At 41.6% G+C, this 24829-nt stretch overlaps 1 protein-coding gene across 2 annotated transcripts in view; it reads left to right on the top strand.

Annotated features, from left to right (window-relative positions):
• The first annotated feature begins 1133 nt into the window (after positions 1-1133).
• LOC144694569 (metal transporter CNNM2-like) overlaps positions 1134-24829 on the top strand; it is a 203685-nt gene continuing 179989 nt past the window's right edge. For both annotated transcript variants that reach the window (XM_078565144.1, XM_078565143.1), the window contains exon 1: positions 1134-2967. In XM_078565144.1, coding sequence (XP_078421270.1) covers positions 1443-2967 — 1525 coding nt within the window. In that variant the 5' untranslated portion in view covers positions 1134-1442. The remainder of the gene's footprint in view (positions 2968-24829) is intronic.

The raw sequence follows: 24829 nt of genomic DNA, 5'->3' as shown, positions 1-24829 counted from the left end.
CGTCTGCATGTCCATCATCTTACGGAGATGGAAGGACGCTGATGTCAATGACGGCTTGTGACATTTTCCTACCTGAAAGGCTCTATATAAAAACAAGTTGTTAAAATGTCTGAACGTATCGGTGTCAATCTTGCTCTGAGCCTTCAACTTTGCAAGGCAGGTGACCGCTGACTGAAGTAAACGTTTAAAAATTAAAAAAAATTACAATAATTTATCCAGCAGCACGTCCAAAACAGGCAATAGTGTCCTAAATGGGCGCGTATTGCAGAAGAGTCTTTTTGTTTGCCAAACATTACAAAGATGCATTAAATTCGCATCAAAAGGTGATTTTTGCCTCGGAAAACATTATGCATTCTTCATAAAAAAGAATTTATTTAAATCAGGAGTTGACGCACTAAATTGCATTTTACATTCCCGTGGTCTAAAAGCAAATGACAATTTTAAAAAAAAAGAACCGATTGCTCGACACAAGTTTAAAATCCGTATTTTTTTTTAAAAAAAGGAGCAAGTTTTGTTGCAGTGATTTGTTTTAAGTTATAAAAAAAGTGAACGGATGAGATTTGCTGCCTCTTGGCTTGACAGATACGCGCACACGTGCACATTGACGCGCTGTGACAACAGCTTCACAAACACAAGCTCCCTTTGCTACAGAATCCGGCACGAGCCGGCACTCCGGCAAGGAAAACACGCGCGCCGATTGGCTCCGGCCGCTAACACCGCCCCGGAGCCCGCCTCTCCGATTGGCTGCCGGGGACCCCCTTGGCGTGAAAAGTGCCAAGACCCCACCCCCCCGGCGGCTGGGCCAGCTCCGGTCACGTGCCCGCGGATTGAGCCAATCGGGGATTCGGGCTGCCTGGGAAGGGGAGTGGGGGGGGGGTCTTGGGTGGGCGGGGGACCCACGTGCACCAGAGCCCGTCGGATAGAGGGGAGGTGAGGAAATCGGCTTCTGGATTTGCGATTGGATGTTCCTGAATCGCCCGCCCACCCAACCATTTACGATTGGTCGGCGTTTCCACCTCGATCCCGTCCTCGGCCATGTCAATCAAGAAGGTTGAGCCGGGGGGGGAGGGGTTAAGAGGGGAGGCGGGATCGTTGGCTGGAGCTCATGCTTGGCGTTGCTCTGGATTTGAGTCAGAGCGCGAGCGGGTTGAAAGCCGGCGGGAGCGCGAGCGAGCGCTGAGGGGGGCGGGGGGGAGAGAGAGTGAGAGAGAAGAAGACGGTTATTGTGACTGGATTTCGATAGAAAAAAAAACACCCATTAAAAAGTTGACGATGTCTGGTCAAAAAGGGAGAGAAAATGAAGGGAGGGTAATGAAAGACACTTAATATTGGATGCGACCCTCTTTAATTTGCTTTTTTGAAGAGAGAACATTAATTATATATTTTTCCTGAGAGGAGGAGGAGGAGGAGGGGGGGACACAACCTCCATTTCCATTACAAACATGGCGGCCTGCAGCAGCGGCCGGCTCGGCTTCTTCACCCTGTCCGCCTTCAGCGCCTGCTGCTGCTGCTGCCTCTTCTTGCTGAGCCTGTCCCCGCAGCCGGGCCAGGCGGCGGCAGCGGAGGTGGAGGCGGCGGAGGAGGAGGTGGACGCCGCCGGCGCCACTGCCGCCGCCACCGACGACGACGCCGCCGACGACGACGAGGGCGACACGGTCATCATCGGCCTGCGGCTGGAGGACACGGACGATGTGACGGCCATGGGAGGCGGCGTGCTGCGGGTCAGCGAGCGGACGCGGGTCCGGCTGCGGCTCTACGGGCAGCGCATCGACAACAGCACCTGGAGCCGCATCGGCTTCACCGAGCACCGGGCGCGGAGGGGGTCCAGGGGGGTCGCCGCCGACGACAACAACAACAACAACTTCGACCCGTGCGGGGTGCGCACCTCGGACATCGTGGTGCTGCCGGGGGTGGCGGTCAGCCGCCGGAGCACGGGCGTGATCGAGATGGAGGTGAAGCCGCTGCGCAAGACGGAGAAGAGCAAAGCCTACTACCTGTGCACGGCGGCCCGGGCGCCGGAGCCGGGCTCGGGCCAAGCCGACTGGCTCTACCACGACACCGAGGACACCATGGTGGTGGTGGTGGAGGAGAGGAAGTTCCTGCTGCCCTTCTGGCTGCAGGTCATCTTCATTTCGGTGCTGCTCTGCCTCTCGGGCATGTTCAGCGGCTTGAACCTGGGGCTGATGGCCCTGGACCCCATGGAGCTGCGCATCGTGCAGAACTGCGGCACCGAGAAGGAGAAGAACTACGCCAAGCGCATCGAGCCGGTCCGCCGCCAGGGCAACTACCTGCTCTGCTCGCTGCTGCTGGGCAACGTGCTGGTCAACACCACCCTGACCATCCTGCTGGACGACATCGCCGGCTCCGGGGTGGTGGCGGTGGCCGCCTCCACCATCGGCATCGTCATCTTCGGCGAGATCGTCCCCCAGGCCATCTGCTCCCGCCACGGCCTGGCCGTCGGCGCCAACACCATCGTGCTGACCAAGTTCTTCATGCTGCTCACCTTCCCGGCCTCCTACCCGGTCAGCCGCCTCCTGGACGTCATCCTGGGCCAGGAGATCGGCACCGTCTACAACCGCGAGAAGCTGCTGGAGATGCTCCGGGTCACCGACCCCTACAACGACCTGGTGAAGGAGGAGCTGAACATCATCCAGGGGGCCCTGGAGCTCAGGACCAAGACGGTGGAAGACGTGATGACCCCCCTGCGAGACTGTTTCATGATCACCTGCGACGCGATCCTGGATTTCAACACAATGTCCGAGATCATGGAGAGCGGGTACACCAGGATCCCCGTCTACGAGGGCGAGCGGTCAAACATTGTTGACCTGCTCTTCGTGAAGGACCTGGCATTCGTGGACCCTGACGACTGCACTCCGCTGAAAACCATCACCAAATTTTACAACCACCCCTTGCACTTTGTTTTTAACGACACGAAGCTGGACGCAATGCTGGAGGAGTTTAAAAAAGGTGGGATAATGTTGATTGTGCTGCTTTTTGTCGTCATTCAAATGGTCTCGCACATGTCGATTCCTTTCAGATGATTTTTATATTGTCAACCTTTACTCTATGTAAGCAACCGCCACATTTTCTGCACATCTTAAAACAGTTACGGTATAATGGGTTCATCAGCTGCACATTTCCAGAAGTATGTTATCTGTAAATGTTTTGCGGACACTCCCACTTTCTCCTGATGCACAGGCAAACGCTGCCATCTGATTCATAAGGAACCCCTGACATATTACACCCCCCCCCCCCCCCCCGGCCAAGACAATGGCAGAAATGTAAAAGGAGTTGAGGATCATTCCTACATAGTGTAATCTTTCTTATGGTGGGTGGCGAGCGGAAGCTAGGTTACGGTATTTTTGTCAGCCCCACTTATCCTTACAGCTAAATTTCCTGCAGGTTCAGCATTGTTGTTATTGAATAAACTTTAAAAATCTGATTATCAGAAATGTGCAGCTGTATGAAATACAGTCGCTATCAGATTGTATACAAGACTATAGGGTCTTGACTCGAGACTGTAGTCTGGCAGTTGACATGCCGCTGGTTTGTCAACATTTTAGAGACAATATACTATGAAATTCAATGCATGTAGGTAGAAGTATAATGTAGTGAGAATATGGTGTCAGTTTTATTCACCTTCATTGGATCAGCTATGTTTTTGCTGCAATTTAGAGTCAGAGTTATACAGCACAGAAACAGGCCCTTCGGCCAATCGTGTCCCTGCCGGTCATCAAGCACCTACCTAATTTGTTGCCAAATTTACTAAACTTGGTTTCAGCAAATGTATTTAAAATATCATTTATTTGGTTTTAAAAAAAATTATGACCTTACAATATTTATAAATGATGGATGTGTCTGGTAGGATTTATTTTCTTGCTGATCGTAATCCGTGTGCTATGTGGAAAAGTGCATGTGTCTGAGGCAAGTTATCTTTAAATTCCATTCCCAACACACTGTGCCAAAATCCTTGGTGCTTTTGAGCAGGCGGCTGAAATTTCCAAAATGTAATTTCTAAAATTTTGTGGCTGATTGACATTGCATTAAGGCTTATATCTATATAATGGGATATGTTAAGCCACTGTTTGGTGATGTGAACAGTGGAATGAGTTGGTGTAGCAGTAAAAGAGAACAGAATTTAAAATCTGTCTCTCCCTTGCTGAAATGAATGGAGAAATTGACTTATGAAGGCAGTATAAGCATGTGCACATAGAATATAAAGGGCATGCACCCCAGGCAGCTTGTTTGTTCTTATGTGAGGGACACTTATTTGCAACTTTTATTGAGAAAATACATTGATGTAAGTATTGTACAGTATTAAGATGTACTCTGAACAAAACATCAGACTTGTAGAAGAATCAGCTACCAGTTTTATTCAAGTGTCCAAAAAAATGTAGTTTTGCAACATTCTTTGACTGATATTGCATAAATGTTCTGGTGTAATTGGTGAGTTTTACCCATATCTTTTGAAATGATTTCAATATGTTTAATCTTTTCCTACACTATGATTCAGGTGACTTCTGTCTTTCCATCATTTCCATCATTTTTAAGGCTCAATTTGAACTGTAAAAGCTTGGGACCATATTATTGATCCGGAGCACTTGCAAATGCTCATCATGTATGTTGAAGTTCTTTGGGTTTGTGGCATTGAGTAGCACTATGCATTAATAGTATCAAGATTTTTCCTTGCTTAAGTCAAGTACGGGGCACTGGGTGGCATTTGAGTAACATGTGGTTTCTAGTTATGTTTTGACTTTGGGCTGTTTGGACCTAGTATTTGTTTATTGGTTCTAGACCAATAAGGCAGGGGAGATTTTGTGACAGAAGAAGAGGTAGGTGAACTGTCCCCTCAGTGATGTATAGTGCTTCTCTAGCTGTAGATGTTGATTATGTTGCACTAGCTTTGACTGGTCATAAGTATGTTATATGAGGGGACAAGTTATGGCATAGCTGTGGATCTCCAGCTCACAAGTGGTCACAGTTGGAAGAAGGAGCTACATTGTTGTCTATGCTTGGCCTTGGCCTGAACCCAGAGCCAACACATTAATAGGAGACCACCTTCTTGATTCCATAAGCTGCATAAATTGTCAGCTTTGTACATTTATTTGCTTACCTCTGTGGCATCTTTGATTTGAAAATTGTTGCTTGGAAGTAATGCTATACCTGAATTTTATAGGAAAACCTTGTTATATAGTTTGGGATTTGTTGACCAGTTGCTGGAAAGTAATGAACTGGCACTGATAAATCTTTCCCAGCTCATTGCAACAGGCACTGAGTTAGGGAGCAATTTTAGAAGCTCACAGTCATGTCACGTTGGATTGACGTTCAAGGATGTCTTCAGTGAGATCTTCAGATCACTGGTTTTAATGATACTAAGAGACATTTATGATTTCCCATTTGTCTTTTTATGAACCTATGATTTGGAGGGTGTTCATGGGGGCTGTTAGAGCAATGATTGCTTCAGAACTGAGTCTAAAGTTTAATGGAAAAATCTTTTTGTAGGCTGTGATGCCCTACACTCTACCCACAAGGTTTTGAGTTGAGCTGTTGCAGCGTACCTTCCTGTTTGGGAAGTTTCAACTGACTTGGTTGTATTGTGTGTTTGCTTCCTTCCTACCCATAATATTTAGTATTTAGAAAAGGATTTTCATCTTTATAATAGACTTTCATTAGTAATGACATGGGCATGGTGGATTCAGTTGTGCTTATATGTTATAGAGGAAGGCAAAGAAGTTCATTTGTACAGTGCATTCCTCTTGTACTTGGTTATTTGAAGCCTGTCTTTGTCAGTACCATAGAAAAGTTACAGCACAAAAGGAGGCCATTCGGCCCATCTTATCCATGCCAGCCCGAGGACACCAGATGCCCTTTCTAATCCCACCTTCTTGCACCCGGCCCATAGCCCTGCAGTTTACAGCACTTAAAGTGCAGATCCAGGTACTTTTTAAAAGAGTTTAAAGTTTCTGCCTCTACCACTAACTTGGGCAGCGAATTCTAGACACCCACTAACTCTGCCTAAAAAAGTTCTTCCTCATGTCCCCCCTACACCTTCTGCCACTTATCTTGAATCTATGAGCCCTGGTTCTAGAATTCTCCACCAAGGGAAACAATTTTATCCTGTCCACTCTATCTATTCCCCTCATAATTTTGTACACCTCAATCAAGTCACCTCTCAGCCTTCTTTGTTCTAAGGAAAATAACCCCAACCTATCCATTCTCTCCTCGTAGCTGCACTTTTCTAACCCTGGCAACATTCTTGTGCTATTTAAAATGCAAATCTGGGTCCTAAGACTAGCCAAGCTGTTCAGTACAGCTACAACAATGCATCTACCTGGCATGTGGAAAATTGCCCAGTTATGTCTTGTCCACAAAAAGCAGGACAAATCCAACCTGGCCAATTTTGACATTTAGGAGAGTGTATGTTCTTCATACTCTATTCAGTATCACTTGACTGGCCAATCAAAAAAGACCTTATCAGGTAAGTTTGTCTTTTTTGTCAGGCTGGAAGGAGGAGTGTTTCACCAGACCCTGTAGAAATACAGTGGGCTGTCACCCCATATACCATGTCTTGCTCTTCCTCTGCCTGCACCTCATGGCAGCCTCTTGCTGCTTGAGCAAGTGGCAAGCCTGTTCTCCACTGGCTGAATAAAAGTTAAAGAAACAATAAAATTCTGTGAGAGGCAATAGTGAGTTTGGTCATACTATGTAATGTCATTTGCATAGAATAATATTTTGTCCTGTATTCCTTTGAGTTGTACTCAGAATATGCACGTCCATTGCTACTTGTGCTTTAAAATTAAGGCCAAGAGAGGGAACAAATAACAATAGAAGTGCCAAGTGGGTGATCCATCCTGGCCTCCTCCTGAGATCCCCAGCGTTACAGATGCCAGTCTTCAGCCAATTTGATTCACCCCACATGATATCAAGAAACGGCCGAAAGCTCTGGATACTGCTTAAACTATGGGCCCTGACAACATTATGGCAAAGTACTGAAGACTTGTGCTTCAGAACTAGCCAAGTTGTTCCAATACAGCTACAGCAATGCATCTACCTGGCATGTGGAAAATTGCCCAGTTATGTCCTGTCCACACAAAGCAGGGCAAATCCAACCTGGCCAATTACTGCTCCATCAGTCTGCTCATGATCATTAGCAAAGTGATGGAAGCGGTCATCGACAGTGCTATCAAGTGGCACTTACACAGCAATAACCTGTTCACTGAAGCTCAGTTTAGGTTCCGCCAGTGCTACTCCGTACCTGACCTCATTACAGTCCTGGTCCAAACACATCCAAAAGAGCTGAATTCCAGAGGTGAGGTGAGAATGACTACCCTTGATATCAAAGCAGCATTTAACTGAGTGGTATCTAGAAGCCCTGGCAAAAATAAAGTCAATGGGAATCGAGGAGGGGGGGGGAAATTTTCCATTAGCTGCAGTCGCACCCACCACAAAGGAAGATGGTTGTCGTTGTTAGATGTCAATCATTTCAGCCCTGGGACATCACTGCAGGAGTTCCTCAGGCTATTGTCCTAGACCCAGCCATCTTCAGCTGCTTCACCAATGACCTTTCCTCCATAAGGTCAGAAATGGGATGTTCATGGTCAGAAGTGGGGATGTTCATGGATGACTGCATAATGTTCACCATTTGTGACTCCTCAGATACCAAAGCAGACTGTGTTCCTATGTAGCAACATTCAGGCTTGGGTTGATAAGTGGCAAGTAACATTCACACCACACTAGTGCCGGCAATGAACATCTCCATGAAGAGAGAATCTAACCATCTCCCCATGGCATTCAGTGGTATTAGCATCACTGAATCCCCCACTATCAACATCCTGGGTGCAGCCAATTACCATAAACTGAACTGGACCAGCCATATAAATACTGTAGTTACAAGATCACCTGGATGAGTGCAGCTTCAACAATATTCAAGAAGCTTGATACCATACAGGACAAAGCAGCCTGCTGTACTGGCACCCATAAACCACCTTAAACATTCACTGCCTCCCCACCGATGCACAGTGGCAGCAGCATGTACTGTCTACAAGATGCACTGCAGGATCTCACCAAGGCTCCTTCGACAACGCCTTCCAAACGCGTGACATCTGTAACCTTGAAGGACATGGGCAGCAGATGCATGGGAACGCCACTACCTGCAAGTTCCCTTACAAGCCCCCCACCATCCTGACTTGGAACTATATCGTCGTTCCTTCACTGTCACTGGTCAAAATCCTGGAACTGCTTTCCTAACAGCACCGTGTCTGTACCTGTACCACATGCACTGCAGCGGTTCAAGAAGGTGGCCCATCACCACTTTCTCAAGCAATTAGGGATGGGCAATAAATGCTGGCCTTGCCAGCAATGTGCACATCTTGTGGAAAAAAAATTCTTGGCCTAATTAGGAGACGACTGGCAGAGGCATTGACTTTTGCTGAGAAAGTAGGATTTAAAAAAGGATTTTGATCCACTATATGGCTATAAGCCTGGAAAAGAAAGAAAACTAGGATTTGTATCATGCCTTTCAACACCCCAGTAAGTCCAAATTTTTTTTAGGGTCAATGAAGCACTGAAGTGTTGTAATGTTGCAAAGGCTGGAACCAACTGTCCATAACAAGGCCCCATAAATAGCAAAGAGATAAATGGCCAGATTTTTTTTTAGTGATTTGGTTAAGGTATAAGATATTTGCCAGGGATCTGGGGAGAACACTCTCTTGCTGTTCTTTGCATCGTGCAATAGATTGGTTGCATCTGTCAGCGAGTCAAGACCATCATTTGGTTTAACATCTTATTGAAAATTTGGCATCCTGACAGCGTCACAGTTCCCTCAGTGCTGTCGTGAAGCGTCAGCCTACGTTATGTGCTCAAGTCTCGAGAGCTACTTGAACCGACAACCTGCTAATTTAGAGGGGAGGGTGCTGCCGCCTGAACCAAGGCTCACACCTAAAGTCCAATTGCTTGAGAGGAGAGGTAGGAATTCCGTCAAGTCCAATTCTTTCAGTGTCTAAGGTTTAGTGTTTGAATTTGTTTGTTGTCGTTGTGTACAGCTTTAAGTAGTTATCCAATAGTGACTTTTAAAATCTGTCTCTTGAATGAAAGGAACTACTGAATCCAGTTTGCAACTCAAGATTTTGGTTAGGTTCTAGTCAGTCGCTACTCGGCAAGAACATTGTCCTGTAAGATGCTAACACTTTAAATTCTGACATTTTGTTTATTGCCCCTTGTTGTATTTGTCCTGATTAATGTTGCGATCATATTGCTTCGTTAGGAGCTATGCAATGACTTAATGACATTTATATAGGAAAACCTAACAAGAACAAGGAAAAGCCATTTGGTCCAGTTAGGCTTATTCTCTTAGCACATTAGCTGTTGTAGCCTGACCTCTAATTGAATTTGAATATTCCTAACATCTTTGTCTCTATTATCTTGCCTGGCAGATTTTTCCTGACATTTTATCAACCTTTGAATTAAGTTCTTTCCATTAGCTATTCTAAATTAACTTTTCATTAAAATTTATGTCTTCCAGTCCTATTTTGAAATTACATTCTTGGTAAACCTTATTGCACCAGTTAATATTTTACGCAATTCGTTGAAATTCCCTCAACTTTTTTGAACTCCAGCTTCACTAACCTCACTTTCGTTTCAGCCACTTTGCACTTGGTGCTTCTGTACACAAGTATTTTTTATAATGTCGAATCACATATAATATTCCAAGTATTGTCTAACGAATGTATTATAAAGCCAGTATTTCAATATTGATTTTAGAAGACATTCAAATGATTGTGGTACAAAAATCAATGTTCCTTTCCATTGAAAATCTATGTCCAAGTCAGGCAATCGCCCACATACTGAACCTCTGCCCTGAGAGATCCATTATTGGTGGCATCGCAACTATTTACATTATATCAGTTGAAGCCGCTGAATGGATTGTTAATCTCAACTATAACTGCTTCTCTAGCCATACGAATGAAAAAAATCAAAATTCTGTTTTGTTTTTACATTTTCTACTCTGCTTCCTCCCTCCTTCTGTAGGTGTTTTAGTCAAGTGGTTCAGGTAAAGGGCATCACAAGGATATTTGCTTATAGATAGTTTGGAACACAGTCAAGTCTGTTCCTATCCTCACCAGATATCCGTGCATCCATTTGCCATTAACAGTCACCGGACATGTTCAGAAGCTTGATGACTCTTTACCACCCCATCTCCCCCACTGATTCTAAGGCCAAATTTAGTGGTCCGATTCTGGGCCAAATCAGCCACAGAATCAAAAATCAGAGATGCGCATCATCTCTGGCTATATAGTTCAGCATCACATTGATGCATTTGTCTATTAAAACTTTGGAATATGTTATGACATGGCAGGTGGTATTTGCCAGGCTGACCAAATCTCAGAGGGAAACTTGGCCAGGCTATCACAATTTTGCAATTTGTATTTATTACATGAAGGCTTGTGCACTGAAGTCAGAAGTAAAGGCCGGGATTTTCTGACCCCCCGCAGGCAAAGACAAAAGTCCATTGACTTGTGGCGAGACCGGAAGATCCTGGTGGCGGGCGGGTGCCCAAAGAGTCCACCGTCACCTTTATAGATTTTAAAGAATAAATTAAAACATTTATTAACAAAAGAAAACCTAAACACACAAGACTACAGATATGCAGTTACTTTTAGTTTTATAAAAGTTTTCATAAGATTTCTGCTTAACTAAACTCCCAATTACACACCCCTTTCAGGCAACACTCCAAAGAGAGTCTTAATATATAAAACATCCAGCAATGTTACCACAAGCACCCACTATTGCTGTAAGAGAGGTATTACACAGCTCCTCTCTCCCTTTCACTTGACAATGGGACTCCAAAAGCTTTTAACGCAACCTTGGTTACTGGAAGAGCAAACTTCTCCAGGGTGGCTAGAGGTTTTTTCCTCCATAGGCCCGGTTCACACAGTTCACCTTTCCAGATCTGTCTCAGCCACTCGCCACACAGCTTTCCATCTTTCTTTAATATATTTCCTCCCTTTTGATCTATGAATCTCATTGTTTCAGCCTTTCTTTGGAAGTTACTTTTCCCAGAATATAAAAATCTTTCATGTTGTCACTATGGCCAGTGCTTCCGTGAAAAATAAACTTGATAAATTTGCCTTATTTATCTTGCCAGTTGTAAACATCTTATCATGCAAATCAAACAACCTCTCAACTTATCTAAAGATGCAAATTCCATTCACACTGTATCAGCTTGCCCATCTCCATTTCAAATGCCTGTTTTACACCTAATCGCTTTTGATGATTCCAACCTTGCAGCCTGACTGTATACGATTTAATTAAACTAGAGACACGCACGTGCACGCAGACACAAATGACACAAGCTTGCTTTAAAGTGTTCCTCAGTAATATTGGGGAAAAAATGATCTTTCCTTTACAAATATCATCTAATAAAGTTTACTGGTGCGACAGACTGTTACAAAATCTTTGTAATTAAAGTTCAGATCTAATTTAGATAAATGTGGCTTGCTGCAAGTCCCAGATGGAATGAGTTTGGGTTGACTCACTCTTGTTTTTGTATGCGTACAGTGCAAATTTAGAATTTCTCTCAGAGAAGCAGTAATGGTTAATGCGCAAAGTTGACAAGTTCGATTTGATGATGAGGAAAATTAACTTTTTTCTCTGCACCTGGCCTGTACTGCAGCAGACCACCAAATTACTTGATGCAGGCATAAATAGTATGTAGCCCTCACCTTTAAATTTGAGGTAAGATATACATAAGAGCTTTCACTGCATTTATTCGAGAGTGGAATGGTGAGGCACAGTTGATTGACAGTACTTCATCCTTTCCTTTGTAAAGGAGAGGAGGAATACAGGGTAAAATGGGTACTGTTGTGAAAATTTGTCAGATCGGTTCCAAAATTTAGCACCCCTCAAATTAAATTGCTGAAACAGTCAGTTTCGAAGTGAGGAGCCTTTTCAGTGGTTAGTAATGAGTTATGGTTAGATGGGACCGGATAAACTTGATAATTGAAGATTAAGTGAGTGGAAACAATTTCATGTAAGCTGAAGTAGGCATTCTAAACATTACAAATGCAAGTGAAAAACTAAGAATGGGGAAGATATTTGTCCCTCAAAATAAATTGCCTGGTAGTTCAAATTATAAGCTTTAAAATGTTACCTGCTGGCTAGCTTTCATTTGTCAATATTTTGAGCAATGTTACTGTAGTTGTCAGACATTTATTTTCAGTAAAATATACCCTAGCTGGTGTGCCAGTGTGATTTGTTAAAGATATGGACCATATTTGCGAATGTAGTGAAGTGCTGAGAAATGGCAAGTTTTGAGACTGTTGCAGAATGTATGTTTTGTTTTGTCAAACTTGCAATAATTTATTTAAGGTTCTCTGCTGGCAGTGAAGATTATTTTTGAACTTTAAATTTCATGATGAAGCAGATCCACAAAAAATGCTTGATTTATTTTTCCTGTAAGTATACATACATACAAATTAGGAGCAGGAATAGGCCATTCGGCCCCTCAAAGTGTAATGGTATATTAAATATTTACTTGACTGCCACTTGAAAGATGTTCAGACTGATTAAATGGAGATGTAGGCTAATTCTATCAAACAATTCTTGACTGTCAAAGTTTAGTTGTAACCATATATATTTGAGAAGTAATTATAATTGGATTTCTAACAGATCTGGAACTACCCCACCTAATTTCTTTTGTAGGAGTGCAGATGGAGGAAGAAGTTGTTAGAGATGGGGAGGCTTGAAGCCAATTAGGCGATTTAAACATAAGGTTGAGAATTTTAAGTATCAGCTGCTGGGCCACTGGCACCTAATGTAGGTCAGTGAAGATAGGGGTAATGGATATGCAGGAGCATGTCTGGAAATAGAGTTTACGATGAGTTGAAGGTTTTATGGAGAGTGGAGAATGGAAGTCCTGCCAGAAGAACGCTGGAATATTTGAGCCTGTAGGTGACAAAGCACATATGAGGGTTTGAGTGAATGATCAGCTTAATTGAGTTGGAGGTGGACATTATTACAGACATGGCATTAGGTAGCCTCTGTGATGAAAAGGCTATGGTGTTAGATGTTTATCTCAGGGTCAAATGGAGCACAGCCGGTTGTGTGTTATCTGGTACAACCTGAAGCAGTTTAAAGGGAGGAGCTGATGCTGATGACAAGCATGCGATGGAGTCTGAAGATGATGGCTGAGGTCTTCCCAATTGTTATCTGTAGGATATTATGGCACATCTGGGACAGAATGTTGTAGAAGCAGAGAGATAATGGAGATGTAGAGCGAGGTCGTTGACGGGTAGAGCTAGGTGTTACTGGCTGTGGAAGCCGAGTCATTGTTTGTGAGTGATGTCACCAAGAGAAGGATATATGGGAGTTCCTTCCCTGATACATTGGCGTGGCATTGAAGTGGAGCAATCACCTTGGAGGTTGGCAACTATATTCTTGCCCCTGACATCTGTATTGAGTGCAAGAGTGAGAGTAATCTGATCGGCTCTTTGAACAATGGTCGTATGTGCACTGAATGCATATGCTGTCTGTGTGTTCTCATTTACAGAGAAGGAAAGAATAGATTCTTAGAAGAATCACGAGATAGCAATTTGGTCTGGTTGTTGAAGCATTTAGTAGAGATGTTTTGTCTGCAATCTGATAAATAAGAATAAAGCCAAATGGGGGCAGTCTCAACAAGCTGAACAGCAGAGGAGAGGTGTTGGAGGAGGATGACGTGCTTGGTTTTCAAAAGCTGAAGAGAGGTCAAGGAGGATAAGGAATGGATCACAGACTCAATGTAATTTTGTTACTTCTGTTAGAACCGTTTCACTGCTATGGAACCCAAACCCACGACCACTACTATCTAGTAGGACAAGGGTAGCAGGCGCATGGGAACACCACCACCTGGAAGTTCCCCTCCAAGTCACTCACCAATCTGACTAGGAAATATATCGCCGTTCCTTCACTGTCGCTGGGTCAAAATCCTGGAACTCCCTTCCTAACAGCACTGTGAGTGTACCCACACAACATGGACTGCAGCGGTTCAAGAAGGCAGTTCACCACCACCTTCTCAAGGGCAACTAGGGATGGACAATAAATGTTGGCCCTGCCAGTGAAGCCCACATCCCGTGAATGAATAAAGAGAAAAAACCTGATTGGAGGGATTCAAACAGGAACCTCTGGGAGGGATGAGCATAGTTGGGAAGTGATGAGCTCAAGGATTGCTGAGACAAAGAGAAGGTTGGTGTTGGGGTGGAAGATGGCAAGGAGCAAAAGGGCTCAAGGATTGGTTTTTGAGGAGTGGTTGATGGTTTTGGAAGTCATTACTATAAATAGTGGCGTGCAAGTTGACCCGGTGTCTAAGAAAACCCCATTTTTCCGGCCCTAGAAATTGTGTTTTTTTGCATATACTTAGTGTATAAGTCAACCCCCATTTTCTGACATGGCTTGCTATGCTCATATTAGTAGTCAGCTTCAATTTTTTCTCCCTACATATGTATGTTTAAATTATAACTGTGCGCAAGGGATCGAGCAGGTGTTCTGGCCTGTGTTGCGAAGATGCGCGGGAGCTTAAGGCAAGCCCACAGTTTGAAAACATAGTTTGTTTTAATGCATCCAGTAATCTGATTATGCTGACACCTATTTCTAGTTAATAATTAACATTGTATGTTGTTTCCTGTAGTGGTCTTGATTACCTGTGCACAATATTGAAATTATTCCTCTATTGCAAACATTACATTTCTACATTATGTTCATAACTGCGACCATACCCAAATGTACTTGCTTTAGTTTTTCCATAATAAATCAAGCTGCATTAGCTTTGTTCTTTACCTTTTTATTGTTGGCATTTGGATATAACTGAATTATACTTTTGTTTCCAGAGAGTGAAAAGCAGGGTACAGTATTTTGATTTGCTATAATTTAAATTATCTTTCAGAAGGGGACAAATAAAAGTTGAGTGCTCATCCTTTTTTCATTACTCGTGTTTTTATTTCTCTTCCCCCATTTATCTTTGTTATCTTGAGGCAATCTTGGTTGTACTTGTTGAAAACTGACAGTCTAATGCTGGACTTCTTAAATGTGCAATGGCTAACTGAGTAAAATGTGCTAATAGCGTTTTAAACCTGTTAGCTGCTCCAGAGGTCCAGCTGGTTTTTCTAGGCAGGAAACTTTTGGAAGAAATAAATAACCTGCATTTACATAGTGTTATGGCAGGTGGATGGTAAATGCCAAGCTGCCCAAATCCCAGAGGGAAGCTTCAAGCGGCTGCCACAACTATTTGCAATTTGTACTTATTTCGAGATGCAGGCTTTGAATTCAGTAAAAAGGCCACCAAGCCTTATAGGTTTCTTTAAAAACTAAATTAAATCTTTATTAAATAAAAAAATTATTTTAAGCACATACTTAGGTTTACAAAATACTAATGATAACTCCTAGCTCCCCTAGTTAATCTAACTTCCAGTTACACCTCTGTTAAGACACCAGTAAAAAAAACAACATATATTTTGAAAGACCCAGGCAAAGTAACACAATACCCTGAGCAGTCGAATTCAAAGTGAGTTTTCATAACTTCAGTTTCTTTAGACAGCAGCTCGAGGTTTAGATGCTGGAGGCTTTTCACACTTGTTAGATCTTAGAATGCCTTCCCTTACACACAGCTTTCTCTCCTTTATACATATTTTCCCCTTTGAATGCAAATTCCCATTATTTCACTATGTCTTTGGACTTTACCTCTGTAATAATAAAATTTATCATAGTACCAATTTTACCAGTAATCTTTGGGGAAAAATAAACACACCATTTCTTAACTTCTCTTGGCTCACCCCCCTCTTTTGGATTCAAGCTAGCCTGATTTATTTAAAAATGCTAATGTTTCCTTTGTACCTCACATTCTAAAACGTCCCTCATGTTTACCTACTTAACATTTCAAACCTAGCTTATCTTCTGATACATCAAAGCCTTCAGACCGGCTATCTTTAATTCAGTTAAGTCTGTCACACTCTCTCACGCTCTCACATACCCCCATAGACACAGACCCCACTATTACTCTGCTTTACAATAAATTCAAATAGCATTATGAAAATTATTACACCTTCCTGACAATAGTACCTATCATGACCTAGGTCATGCCCAAGTGCTTCACAGCTAATTAATTATTTTTTTCCCCAAAGTGTAATAACTGTTGTAATTTAACGATATATAGTAACCAATTTGTTCAAGGTTCCACAAACAGCAATTAGATTAATGTTTTAATTATATTGGGTAATGTGCAACTATTGGCTGGGTTACTGGGAATATTCCCCTCTTTTTAATCAAATTGCATTGTGGGATCTTTAGTGTTCATCTGATAGCCAAATGAGTTTTTAGTCTAATGTCTCATCCAAAAGAAGGCACCTCTGATGGTGCCAGAATTGGAGTTTAAATTCATGACCACTTCATTTTGAATTGAGAGTGCTACTACTTAGGGAAGGCTGATAGTTAAAAAGTTGCTGTTACATAAGTATCAGAGCTAAAGAATGGCCAATAAAATTGATCAGGACTGAGCACACAAATGCAAGGACGCAATATTTCAACAAAACAAGTAGTATTGGAGCAAATGAAAAAGCTGCATTTATATAGGCTTTTCATAACCTCAGGATGCCCCAAAGTGCTTTACAGCCAATGAGGTACTATTGAAATGTTGTCACTGATGTAATGTGGAAAATTCATCAGACAAGTATATAAGGTAGTTACTTGTTTCTGTAGATTAGAGTGGTTGTGTAAGGAGTTCAGTGATTGGTACAGAAGGCAACAGCTGGGTTAGCTATTCACAAAATGGAATTTAAGTTTCACTCTGACCTATAAGTATATACTTTAATCTATTTGTGGTCTGTTTTCTCATTTCACCTGACCATAATGCTATAAATTTTTAAGTAAACTGAGAATTTTTATTATCAGTGATAGGATATAAGCAACTGAGCAAAAATCTCTCTACTCATGCAGAACTGAAGGTAATGCCTTGTTTTTATTTATAATAAATAATGGCCATCTGGATATAGAGATTTATATTAAGGTCATGGGAATTGAATTGCAAATAACCAGTCAGTTTAACAATTTTTGAAGAATTTATAGGAATAGGAAAATGTTTGTACCCTTATTAGCATATTGCTGCATAATTAAAATGTTGATCGTCTTGATAAATTTGAAGTTCTGGGTGGTTACAATTCTGCATTGACATGCACTTTGGTCTTCAGAGTTAGCACTATGGTGCACAGTCAGAACAGAAAACACAGTTAACTCTCATTCCATGAAGTTCTTAGCAAATGTTTCTAGCTTATTACATTCTATGAACCCAATAATCTGATTACTGATTTCTAATTTATTCTAGGCATCCATTATCTCAAGTTATAGATTTGTTTTGTCTATTAGTGGAGATAGATATTGTGAATGCACAAACACACTAGTGTAATCTAAACTTTTCAGTGCACACCACTTAAAGCATAAAGGCATCAATGTGTTCTTTGTCCCATTGGTCGTCATAGTTTTTATTCTTCTTTACTCTTTCATCTCATCATTTATCTATATTGCATGTGCAACACAGAAACAGGTCCAACTGGTCCATGCTGGTGTTTTCACAACGAGCCACCTCCTACCATTCTTCATCAATCATTCAAATAGCCTTCTATTCCTTTCCATTAAATGCATTTGTCCATCAACTACTCTCTCTGGTACCAAGCTTCATATTCTAACCCTCTATGGGTAAAGAAGTTTCTCCTGAATTCCCTTCTGGGTTTATTAGTGACTATCAAATATGGCCCCTAGTTTTGGTCTCCCCTGCAGAGGAAACGTTTTTTCTGTGTTTAACCTATCAAGCCCTTTCATAATCTTAAAGATCTCCATCAGGTCACCCCCTTAGTCTTTATTCTGGGAAATAGAATGCCATCCTATTCAACCTTTCCTGATGAGGTATAACCCCTCAGTATTCGTATCACCCTTGTAAATCATTTTAACACCTTCGCCAGTCCTTTTATATCCCTTTTTTAATAATATGGAGATTGGAACTATGGATAATACTCCATGTGGTCCAACAAAGATCTATACACGTTTACCGTAACTTACCTGTTTTACAATTTCATCCCTTTAGCAATGAATCCTAGTGCTTTGTTTGCCATTTTTAATTGCCTGATTAACCTGTGCCGCTATTTTTGTGATTTGCGTATCTATATCTAGATTGTTTGCTTCTCTACCTCATTTTGTTTTCCAAGGATTATGAGACCACCTCCTTTCTTTCAAAATGCAGCAATTCACCTGTATGTAGATTGAAATTAATTTGGAAATTGTACACAAGCTTATCAATTACTTCCTGTATTTTGTTGCAGTTCTTGGTGTTAACTATACCCCTCAGTTTGTTGTCATTTGCAAATTTTTAAATTGTCCTTCCAATTTTCAAGTCCAGAGTGTTTATGTAAATTGAGAACAACTATAGTCTGAGCAGCAATCCTTGTTGAACTCCAATCCCACCTTTTCCAGCCTGAGTAACTGCATAACCCCTACTCTGTTTTGTTGCCTGCTTGTTCTGACTCCATGTGCTCTGCCCTTAGTCATGAGTTAACTGTGTAGTATCTTATTGAAGACCATTTATAAAATCCAAATATACCCATCTACTGCCTTACCCTTTTCTACTCTTTGCTGCTACTTCAAGGAATTCATCCAGTTCACTCTGTTTTGTGATGCCCTGGAAACTCTTTCGAGTTACCAACAGTCACAGATTGCAACTTCTTTCGAGTACAATCACAGTTCTTGGTTTTCCAGGAGTGGGACATGAACCCACAACCCTCTGATTCAAAGGCGAGGGTGCTATGAACTGAGCCACAGCTGACACCTCAAATAAGTTGCAGCCAGTACAGCACCTAATTCATACAATTAATTGTGCACTCAATTCAGCTGTATTTTAAATCTGCAGAGCACTTAATGTACATCTGGTTAAATGGTTAAGGGCAGAAGCATTGCTGGTGGGTTAGAGATGACAGTGTTGCGCAGCAGTTGCAGTTTTGCTTTTTGCTTGTAAAGAGCTTGCAGATTGGAATGACTTTGCTATAATATGTTTTCCATTTTAAGCAGTTTCATTATATTTGAATTCCACTATAGATCATCAAACTCTATGGTTCACAAATTTTATTCCATAGACCAAGGTGAAGTTAATGCATGCCCTTTCCTGATCGCACTTTAAGACTAAAAACTGTTGAAGTCAGGCACGCCTCCTGAGTCAGAAGGTTGTGGATTGAAGTTCCGTTATGGATTTGAGCATGTAAATGATGTTGATTCTCCAAAGCAGCACTGATGACTGCTGCATTAAGAAAGGTACAGTCTTCTCAGTGAAACATTAAATTATGATCCTGTATGCCCATTCAAGTGGAGTTAAACACCAAAGCGCTATTTGAGGACGAGCAGGAGTTCACCTGGTGTTGATTTAGCCTTGAAATCACTAAAAGCGCATTGATTGGTCTTTCATATTGTTTGTTGTAGTAGGACCTTCCATTTCACAAATTGGATGATACTTGCATAATGTTGTGAAAATATTTGATTGCGAAGTGTTTTGGGACAGCTGGGGAATGGTACAGGCCCTAAATATATGTAATTGCTTTTATCCTAATAAATATGTATTTCCCATATCTTACTTGCTCCTTCACTGATCATAGGAAAGGAGCAGGAATAGGCCATTTGGCATCTTGTGTGCTCCATCATTCAACTAGATCATGGCTGATCTTCTACCTCAACACCATTTTCCTGTACTATCCCCATATTTCTTGATACCTTTAATATCTAGAAATCTATCGAACCCTATCTTGAATATACTGAATGATTGAGCCTGCACAGAATTAGAACATCCCAAAGACAATCACCCTCTGAGTGATAAATTTCTCTTAAATGGCCTACCTCTTATTCTGATCAGTGATTCTTTGACCACAACTATCCTGATAGGAGTTAGACCTTTCTGTGACATAAATGGATTAATTTGCCAATGCTATATTCTTCAGTCTGAGATCTTGTTGTCGTAGCCCCTTTTTAGCAAGAAGCTGACACTATCAGGTGGTGACTATTGGCTCAAGTTTTAAAAATGCACTGATTGTGGTATTAACATGTTGTGCTCACACCTGTGCCCTAGGAAAAACCTGCTATTTAAGGACTAAGAAAATGAAAATGAAGTTGCTTTTATGTATTGCCTTTTACAACCTCATGATGTCTCTCAGCATTTTAGAGTCAATGAAGTGCTTTTGAATTGAAGTCACTGTTGTAATGCATGGAATGCAGTTGCCTATTTGCACACAGCACAATCCTACAAAGAATGGGGTAAAGGAGCACCAGATAATCTGTTCTTTTTAGTGATGGTTAAAGGATAAATATTGGCCAGGATAACAGAAAAACTCTACTTTTGGGTAATGTCATAGGAACTTTTGGGCCCATCTGAGGACAAATGGGCTTTGTTTTAATGCATTATCTGAAATGCGACATCTCTGGTGTAGCGCTTTCTCAGTGATGCACTGATTATGTGTTCAAGTCTCTGGAGTGGGACCTGAGCCTGCATTGCACTGGCTCTGTGGTGCAAGTACAACCTTTGATCTTAGGCTGTGACTGGGGCTGTAATTCCAAAGTGAATTCCAGTCAATATTTCCTATAAGCTGCGTGGATGTGTGGCCGTGCAGCAATCTAGAATTTACCACTCAGGACTAACAGGCTGTGGGCAAGCAGCAGTCTTAAAGGAACTGTGCAAGGGAAATTATAGGGAGCATTGACACCACAGTTCTTCTGGGCTCAGTAATCTAGAAAAATAGACACACATACCTGAATACCACCTAGTTGTTAGATGAAATATAATGCATTCATAGCCACTGATTCATATTTACTAATATATGCTGCCTTTTTTCTGTATCCTGTGAGCGAAAGTGTAACTTAAGCACTTTTGATTAGATATCAATATACAGGTTTGTCATCCCACTGCCAACCAGATATAATTAAGCGGGCGATGTGTATGAAATTCACTTTATTTCCATAAAATATTTTTTAGATTTTGAAGACTTTTAGAGGATATGCTGCCCAATTCAAGGATGAAGTCTAAATATATTGCTATTTTAAAAATGTGTATTTTTTACTACACCTCCCTTTGCATGCCTATGCCTCCGGCATATCCTAGGCAGTTTGTATACGACCTTTCATAAACTTAATGGTGACAGACGAAATTGCTGGGTACTGAACCATGTCGTGTCTAAGAATGGTGAACCTGCTGTTCAGGAGTAATTGACATGGTGCAGAATTACAATTTGCATCTTCTAACAGGGACATAAAATTAATGAATTGAGGCCAAACGAGTTGCTGACCAAAGGGAACTAATTAGTTGATTTCATCTTGAGCAAGGTCACTTTTATATCCTTGCTATGAACGTCAGAACCTGACTTAGTTTAAAGCTACAGTTCTTTTCTTAGTGTATGTACAGATGGTGTGGTCTACATAAAATTTTCATATTACAGTATAACCTTTTTGGAACTTCATGTGAGAAAATGGCATAACATTCAAAACTTTAAATTGTACAATATTGGCAGAGCCAAGAAGATTCTGGTTTCCCATTGGCTGGATGGTTTTGTGCCATCGATTCTCCACTCGCATTTAAATCTAACCAGGGTTTGAATGCTGGTAAGCAGTGTTCTTGGACATTACAACATTGTCTACCTGTACCTCTATTTCTCCTCCTCTTCTTCTGGAAATTTGTCATGACTACCAGAGTTGACTTCTCCAGTGTTACTCTGGCACAGCCCTTCTAAAGCTTCAACTCATTGATAAAGTTACAGACGGCATCTTCCCCCATAATGACTCACGGTACCACTGCTTCCCCGTTAACCCCAGTGTTTTTGTTGTAACTAGAAAAACAGGAGCAGCAAGACAATTTTTTAAAAACTATGATTTTGTTTTTAATTTAGCTTGATGAAATTAGTATCAATGTACAACATCTTCAGGGACTTTGAACATACCACTTGGATTTTGCTTCTTGTTCCCTTTGTGTTCTATCAAGATATCATTGACTAGTGCTTTTTTAAAGTGCCAGCTAGTAATAGCTTGACTTGCAAATGTGTCATTATTTAGCTTCTGAAGAGGGTATAAAATGTAGCAGAAAAGTTTTAATCTTTATTTTGGACACAGATTCCCAAACAACAACTTATATATTTATATAGCATCTTTAATGTAATAAAACACCCCAACATGCTTTTCAGGAGCATTATAAAACAAAATATGACACTGAGCCACATAAGGTGATAGTAGATTAGATGACTAAAAGCTTGGTCAAAGAGTTTTTAAGGAGTGCCTTAAAGGAAGAAAGCAAGGTGAAGAGGTGTAGTAAGGGGACTGCAGAGCTTGTGGCCTAGGCAGTTGAGGGCATAGTCACCACTGGTGGAGAGATAAAAATCGGGCCTCAAGAGGCCGGAATTAAGCAGCGCAGTTATCTAGGAGGGTTATGTTCTGGGGGAGGTTACAAAGATAAGGCGGGGCAAGACTGGGGGCATTTGAAAACAAGAATGAGAATTTTAAGATCAAGATGTTGCTTGACCGGGAGCCAATGTAGGTCAGCAAGCACAGGGATGATAAGGGAACAAGACTTGGTGCGGGTTAAGATATGGGCAACAGTGACCTCTAGTTTACGGAGGGTAGAGTGTGAGAGACCAGCCAGGAGTGCATTGGAATAGTTGGGCCTAGAGATAATGCAGCCATGAATAATGATTTCAGTAAATGAGGTGAAACAAGAGTGAAGTCAGACAATGTTGCAGAAGTGGCAATAGGTGGACTTAATGAGGTCAGAAGCTTACCTCTGGGTCAAATATGATACCAAGGCTGTGCACAGACTGGCTTAATCACAGACTGTTGCCAAGGGGAAGAGGGATGGAGTCGGCAGCTAGGGAACTGAGTTTGGAGTAGGGACCCAAAACAAAGGCTTCAGTTTATCCAATATTTAATTGGAGGAAGTTTCTGCTCATCCAATACTGAATGTTAAATAAGCAAAATGATAATTTAGCAACAGTGGAGGAATTGAGGGAGGCAGTGGGGAAGGTAAGAGTTGGGTGTCGTCAGTATACACGTGCAAACTAATGCACGATGTCGTGGAGGGGCAATGTATAGATTAGAAATGGGAGGGGGCCAAGGATAGATTCTTGGGTCACACCAGAGGTAGCAGTTCGGAAACAAAGAGAAACCATTGCAGTTGATTCTTGGGGTAAAAATAGCTAAGAATGGAACCAGGTGAGATCAGTCCCGCCCAGCTGGATGACAGTGGAGAGGTTTTGGAGGAGGATTGTGTGGTCAGCTTTGTCAAAGGCTGCAGACAAGTGAGAAGGATGAGGAGGGAAAGTTTACTTTTGTCACAGTTAATTAGGATTTGTGACTTTGATTAGAGCTATTTTGGTACTGTGACAAGGACAGAAACCTGATAGGAGGGTTTCAGACCTGAGTTCTGGAAAGGATGGGAATGAATTTGGGAGGCAACAGCATGTTCAAGGAATTTGGAGATGATAGGTTGGAGATGAGATGATAATGTACAATGACAGTAGGGTCAAAGGTTGATTTTTTTGGGGAGAGGGGTGATGAAGGCAGATTTAACGGAGAAAGGGACAGATGTGATAAATCTGTAAATGAAAGAACATGGAATAGATATTTAAAGCTGAATCAGGCAATTTGACTAGGAAGCAACTGGGAGGGTGGGGGTGGCAAATTATTTCAAAACAACCTTGTACACTACATCTCTGTGGATTACATTAGTAGGATCTACCAGACTTTGATCAAAAGCAGCGAATCCTATTTCTGACCCCTTCCTGGCTTATCTATTTTAAATGTGGGCATTTATGAAATTATAGTTTTCTTTGTAGGACATAGGCTATGTATGAAGCAGTGACTGGAGTCATTAATACATCTGATGATCTAATTGATTTGGAGGGAGATGGAATCAGGTTGTAGTCAATTTATTTGTGGTTTACCACGGCTTGTGGGGTGTGGACCAAGGGTTAAGTTATGAGGACTGGTTGCATAGATTATGCTTGCATTCCCTTGGACATAGAAAATTAAGTGCTGATTAGTGCATAATTGTTGTGGATCAGTAATTCAAGAAGTGTTATGTTTCCAAAATCATTTCAGATCATTTGACATTTCCAAATTAAGGTACTTTCAATAATCTTTAAATATTTTGTTAATATTGCCAATTGCAAAACTGTATCCAGAAGCACTGTCCATTGCTATGGATGTCTGTGGGCCTGGGCCTGGTCCAAGCCTTGGTATGCTGGAAAGCACCAAGTCGGAGGAAGACAAAAAGGTTGTATCTAGCCTGACAGCTTTTAATAGTGATATTTCTGTTCACAGTTCTAAATCACATTGCAATGTAATACCCTTCCCTCAGCATTCAGAATGATGCTAGTTATAGTACAAAGTATTGCGAAAGTTTAAATCTTAAATAGGAATGTATAGGACTGGAAAAGACCATTGCAATACAAATATCTGGTCTTGAGGCTCAAATCAGCCTTAAATCCCTCAGTTACTACTTTGCCCCAAAAAAACTATCCAGCTCCCTTTAGAATTTGCCAACATTTTTCATTGTCTCTCAAGCTGTCTGTTCCACATATTTACCATCTCTGTGAAATAGTTGAATCTAAATTATCTGTGTATTTTTCCTTTTTCTAAGCTTACGCCTCTGCTTCCTGATTATAAAATTTGTGTTTGTCTATTTATTAGGTTTCAATTTATAACTCTTGACTCCCAATGTTTTTCATATATTCCATATTATTCCTACATAGTGCACTTTCAATGTTGATGCTTTGTTCCTAAAGATTGAGTTTTG

Source organism: Cetorhinus maximus, chromosome 20 (genome assembly GCF_964194155.1).
Source record: "Cetorhinus maximus chromosome 20, sCetMax3.hap1.1, whole genome shotgun sequence".
In the NCBI taxonomy this organism is placed as follows: Eukaryota; Metazoa; Chordata; class Chondrichthyes; order Lamniformes; family Cetorhinidae; genus Cetorhinus; species Cetorhinus maximus.
Note: the sequence above shows the minus strand (reverse complement) of the source record. Positions and strands in the feature narration are given on the sequence as shown.